The sequence below is a fragment of the Corvus cornix genome, chromosome 6 (genome assembly GCF_000738735.6).
Source record: "Corvus cornix cornix isolate S_Up_H32 chromosome 6, ASM73873v5, whole genome shotgun sequence".
NCBI lineage: Eukaryota > Metazoa > Chordata > Aves > Passeriformes > Corvidae > Corvus > Corvus cornix.
In genome coordinates, this window is record NC_046336.1 from 15,950,189 (window position 1) to 15,955,018 (window position 4,830).

The 4,830-nt window shown below is 52.3% G+C and overlaps 1 protein-coding gene across 1 annotated transcript; it reads left to right on the forward strand.

Moving 5' to 3' along the window:
* The first annotated feature begins 456 nt into the window (after nt 1-456).
* On the forward strand, nt 457-3,749 carry LOC104697916 (cytochrome P450 26A1). The gene is given in 8 exon segments (XM_039554490.1): nt 457-794; nt 797-852; nt 1,040-1,264; nt 1,356-1,643; nt 1,765-1,914; nt 2,246-2,380; nt 2,594-2,746; nt 2,937-3,749. Coding segments are annotated over 8 exon segments (1,479 nt in total). The 5' UTR covers nt 457-664; the 3' UTR covers nt 3,279-3,749.
* The last annotated feature ends 1,081 nt before the right edge of the window (nt 3,750-4,830 follow it).

The window sequence follows — 4,830 nt, forward strand, 5'->3', positions numbered from 1 at the left end:
GCTCCTCCGCCAACACGCCAGCACAGCTGCAGCTCTGCTCAGGGGGTCTCCGGGCAGCCCCAGCACGGGGGACCGTCCGCTCTGGCCGCCTCACGGTTCCGGCCCGGCGTCTCCCGGGTCCGGCCGCTACCTCGCCGTTCCCAGCCGACGACGGCGGCGGGCGGGCGAAGGAACTCCGCAGAGCGCATCGGCGCCGGGCGGTAGCGCCGCGGGGTAGGTGTCGCCGGGCCGCCGGGTGCCGGCGCGGGAATTTCTCGGGGCGACCGCTGGTCTCTAACGAGCATCGGCGATAAATCCGAGGAGAGGAGGCGGTGGCGGCCGACCACCGGCTGTCAGCTGTCGGCGGCGTCCCGCAGCCCACTCGCCGAGCGCGGTGCAGGGTCAGCGAGCCCGGGGCTTCTGCCGCCGCCCCTGACAGCACCTTTCCTTCCCCGGCAGCGGTCTGTGGTGGACAGGATGCACTACGCAAAGCAAATAGTTAAAGATTTCGGGGGGAGGAGTCAGGCCGCAATCCGCAATTAAGGATGAACTTTGGGTGAACTAATTTATCGGACCAAGGTAGGGGTGGGCAGCAACCTGGGAAGGGTATAAAAGGCGGCCCGCGGCGAGCCCGGCCCGCGTACTCAGAGCTCCCGGGGGGCCGGGCGGGAGTCGCTCCCCAGTCATGGGCTTCTCCGCCCTAGTCGCCAGCGCCCTGTGCACCTTCCTACTGCCCCTGCTACTCTTTCTGGCTGCCGTCAAGCTCTGGGACCTGTACTGCGTGAGCAGCCGCGACCCCAGCTGCCCGCTCCCGCTGCCCCGGGCACCATGGGGCTCCCCTTCTTCGGGGAGACGCTGCAGCTGGTGCTGCAGGTAAGGCGAGGCGATGGCGCGGGGAGCGGAAGAGGCGCGCCCCGGCTGCTCCTCTGGCTGCAGGGGAGGGAGATGAGCGGCAACTTTGACAGACTCCCGTGCCCAGGTGGAAAGGCTTTCCCTGCCTCTTCCTCTTATCCTTTCTAAAATTTCCTTTATCATTTCCCCCCTCTCATCCCCTGTCCAGAGGCGGAAATTCCTGCAGATGAAGCGCAGAAAATACGGCTTCATCTACAAGACTCACCTCTTCGGGCGGCCCACGGTACGAGTGATGGGTGCCGAGAACGTGCGGCACATCCTGCTGGGCGAGCACCGGCTCGTCTCCGTGCAGTGGCCCGCCTCGGTGCGGACCATCCTGGGCTCGGGTTGCCTCTCCAACCTCCACAATGGGCAGCACAAGCACCGCAAAAAGGTACGGCCCGACGGTGGGCGGGGAGCGGGCGCGGTCGCCCCGGGCTCGGCGGCTGAGCCTCTGTCCCATTCCTCCTCGTCCCCCTGAGCAGGTGATCATGCGTGCCTTCTCCCGGGACGCCCTGCAGCACTACGTGCCCGTCATCCAGGAGGAGGTGAGCGCCTGCCTGGAGCGGTGGCTGGGCGCCGCCGGGCCCTGCCTGCTCGTGTACCCGGAGGTGAAGCGCCTCATGTTTCGCATTGCCATGAGAATCCTGCTGGGCTTCCAGCCCCGCCAGGCCAGCCCCGACGGCGAGCAGCAGCTGGTGGAGGCCTTCGAGGAGATGATCCGCAACCTCTTCTCCCTGCCCATCGATGTGCCGTTCAGTGGGCTCTACCGGGTAAGGCTCACGGCGGGCCAGGAGGAGAGAGGTGACCCTGCGGCCAGGGCAGGGGGGAATCGGGGGGAAGGGATGGCAGTACAGCCTGAGACTCACACTGCTCTCTCTGCTGCTTGGTCAGGGCTTGCGGGCACGCAACATCATCCACGCCAAGATCGAGGAGAACATCCGTGCCAAGATGGCCCGCAAGGAGCCTGAGGGCGGCTACAAGGATGCACTGCAGCTGCTGATGGAACACACACAGGGTAATGGGGAGCAGCTCAACATGCAGGTAAGGCTCCCCAGGACTGGATTCATCCCTTTCCCCCAGCCCCTCTGAGAGCATTACACTTGTGGGGACAAATGGAGAGAGCAGGAGGTGCTCCCTCTCCCCACAAAATAAACCAGCTTGTTCTGAGTACTAGGGTACAGAGGCTGCATTCAGGCTGTTGGTTGGGGAGACATGTCCATAGGGAGCATAAGCACCTCCAACCACCCCCATTCTGGCCCCTGGGTGTCTGCTCCAGTTTGGGAACAATGTACAGCATTGCAGTGGTAGAGTGGGCCTGGTAGAGATACTGCGTTCAAGGCCTGGTTTATTCCTCTTCTATCCTTTGTGTAAGGAGCTGAAGGAGTCTGCCACAGAGCTGCTGTTTGGGGGCCATGAGACCACTGCTAGTGCTGCCACATCGCTGATTGCCTTCCTAGGGCTCCACCATGAAGTCCTGCAGAAAGTGAGGAAAGAACTGCAGGTGAAGGTGTGTCTTCCTCAGAGCCATTTCACAGGAGGGGGTAGTGGGAAGAAGGTACCTCCAGGACAGGTATCCCAGACAGGGCTCCCTTTGACCCAGGTGGTGCCCTCCTTTTAGGGGTGACAGGAAAATACCACTTGGTGAGGGGCAGCTGTTTTGCAGTGCCAGGAACTCTGGCTGGCTGCTTCATGAATGTCATGGCAGCATTTTCCTTTCTAGGGGTTACTGTGCAGTTCCAGCCATGAGAAGCAGCTGGACATGGAGGTCTTGGAGCAGCTGAAGTACACGGGCTGTGTCATCAAAGAGACTCTCAGGCTGAGCCCGCCTGTTCCTGGAGGATTTCGAATTGCACTCAAGACCCTTGAGCTAAATGTAAGCAAGGTTTGGGCACAATTCCTCAGAGCAGCTGTGAAGTATTTTGTGGCCATGTAGCCTGTCTGCCTTAGAGTGACGTGCAGGAAGCCAGGAGGGGAGGTGGGGTGCACTGATGTGTCCTGTGCTGTCACTTCACATTATTTAACACAGCAAGGTGTTCCACATCTCCTTTCTCTTCTTCTTATAGGGTTACCAGATCCCTAAAGGTTGGAATGTTATTTACAGTATCTGTGATACACATGATGTGGCAGATCTCTTTACCAACAAGGAGGAATTTAACCCAGATCGCTTCATGTCTCCATCTCCAGAGGATTCCTCTAGGTTCAGTTTCATTCCTTTTGGTGGGGGCTTGAGGAGCTGCGTGGGCAAAGAGTTTGCAAAAGTCCTCCTAAAAATATTTACAGTGGAGTTGGCTCGGAGCTGTGACTGGCAGCTGCTGAATGGACCTCCTACAATGAAAACGGGCCCCATAGTGTACCCTGTGGACAATCTGCCTACCAAATTCATAGGTTTCAGTGGCCAAATCTGAGAGCTCAACACTCGCCTCTGACTGAATTTCTATATAGCATTGAATATGTACATAGTAACTTTTTATAGTAACAAAGGCCTTTAAATATTTAAAACTTGTAAATGTACAATAGTAATTTATGTCTTCTAAATATTTCAAGAGGCTATGATATTTTTTTCCCCCAAGCACTACAATTATGGGTCTCTGATTCATAATTAGATAATGTTATTTCTATAGAAATAAGTTTTCCCCTATTTAAAAATATCATTGAAAGGTGGCTAGCTAAGCATTTGAAGACATTTCGGGATGGTGTGTGTATTAAGAAATATTCAAAAAGCATTCAAAACAATGGTAACTAGCTACTTATCCAAATTACCTGAAATGGTTATTGTTTGAGAATGTTTTCAGTATTATTTGTGTCTAGATCGTGTTTCATGTGTGAATTTTAAGTTTGATAATAAAGTTTATTTTTGATGATCCTCTGTATGAAAATCTGAGTGTATGCTAAAGAGTAACTTAATGAATGTGGCTCTAGGGTTTGGATGTAAGGTCAGATCTGCTTTTGTAAATGAGGTATTTACTATTTCTGTTTTCCTAACTCTCCCCTCCTTCACAGGTGGTTGCTTGTGACTAGTTAGTTATAAGTTTTGGCTTGTAAGTGCAAGAACAGTGCAAAACCACATGCTCTCTGAAAACTGCATGGAGTCATGGCAAATGCTACAGGTCTCCTTATCAAGCACATCATTTTGAGCCACAGTAGAAAAGAAGGAAAAGGAAAGAAAAATAATGTCACATAAGTCTTTCTCTGGAGCTGGTTGAGGAAAAAATTCCGTAAATGTCCTCTCCTCCCATATTACTGCTGACCTGTGTGAACAGACCACTGAATCTTGTTCTGTGTTGAGCCTGCTGGCTATGAATCTTTACTTATGAAGGTGTCTCTTATCAGCTGGTAGAGCAAATAAAATCTGCTTATTTCTTCTTGAAATGCAACAGTTCTGACTAGGTCAGAGATAGAGCATGCATTTGGTTTAAGAACTTCTTTCCTGGAATTCAGCAAAGTGAAAACTAAAAGGCAGGCACTAATGTGAATTGATTAACAGAGAATCAACTGTTGAGATGCAATTCCCCAGGCGTGTGTAAGCAGGGCAGATAAAATGCCCTAGGCATGACCCCTATTTTGGCTTAACCATAAGGAGTTTTGTGCCCACCCCCACTTACTACACCTATTAGTCTTCCCTCAAAAGTCAAACAACATGGGCTGGCTCTATAAACATCTACAAAGTAAACCAATGTAATTCAGTGTCACAAACACTTATAGCACCATATAGAATAATTAAATTTTTTGTTTTCTTCTGGAAAACAGTCCCTTTTTCATTATGTTCTCCCAAGATCAAAATTAAGGACAGAGTGAAGTTGCCCAAAATAGCTGCAGGTCCTTAATAGCATCTGTGATGTTTGGATTTTCTTTTTTTTAAGAGGTGTTTCTGTAACACATTTGATGTGTTTTCAGCTAGCATTTTAAACACGGAAGCTTCTAACACATGGCCTTAGCTGCAACCTACATATGAGCATA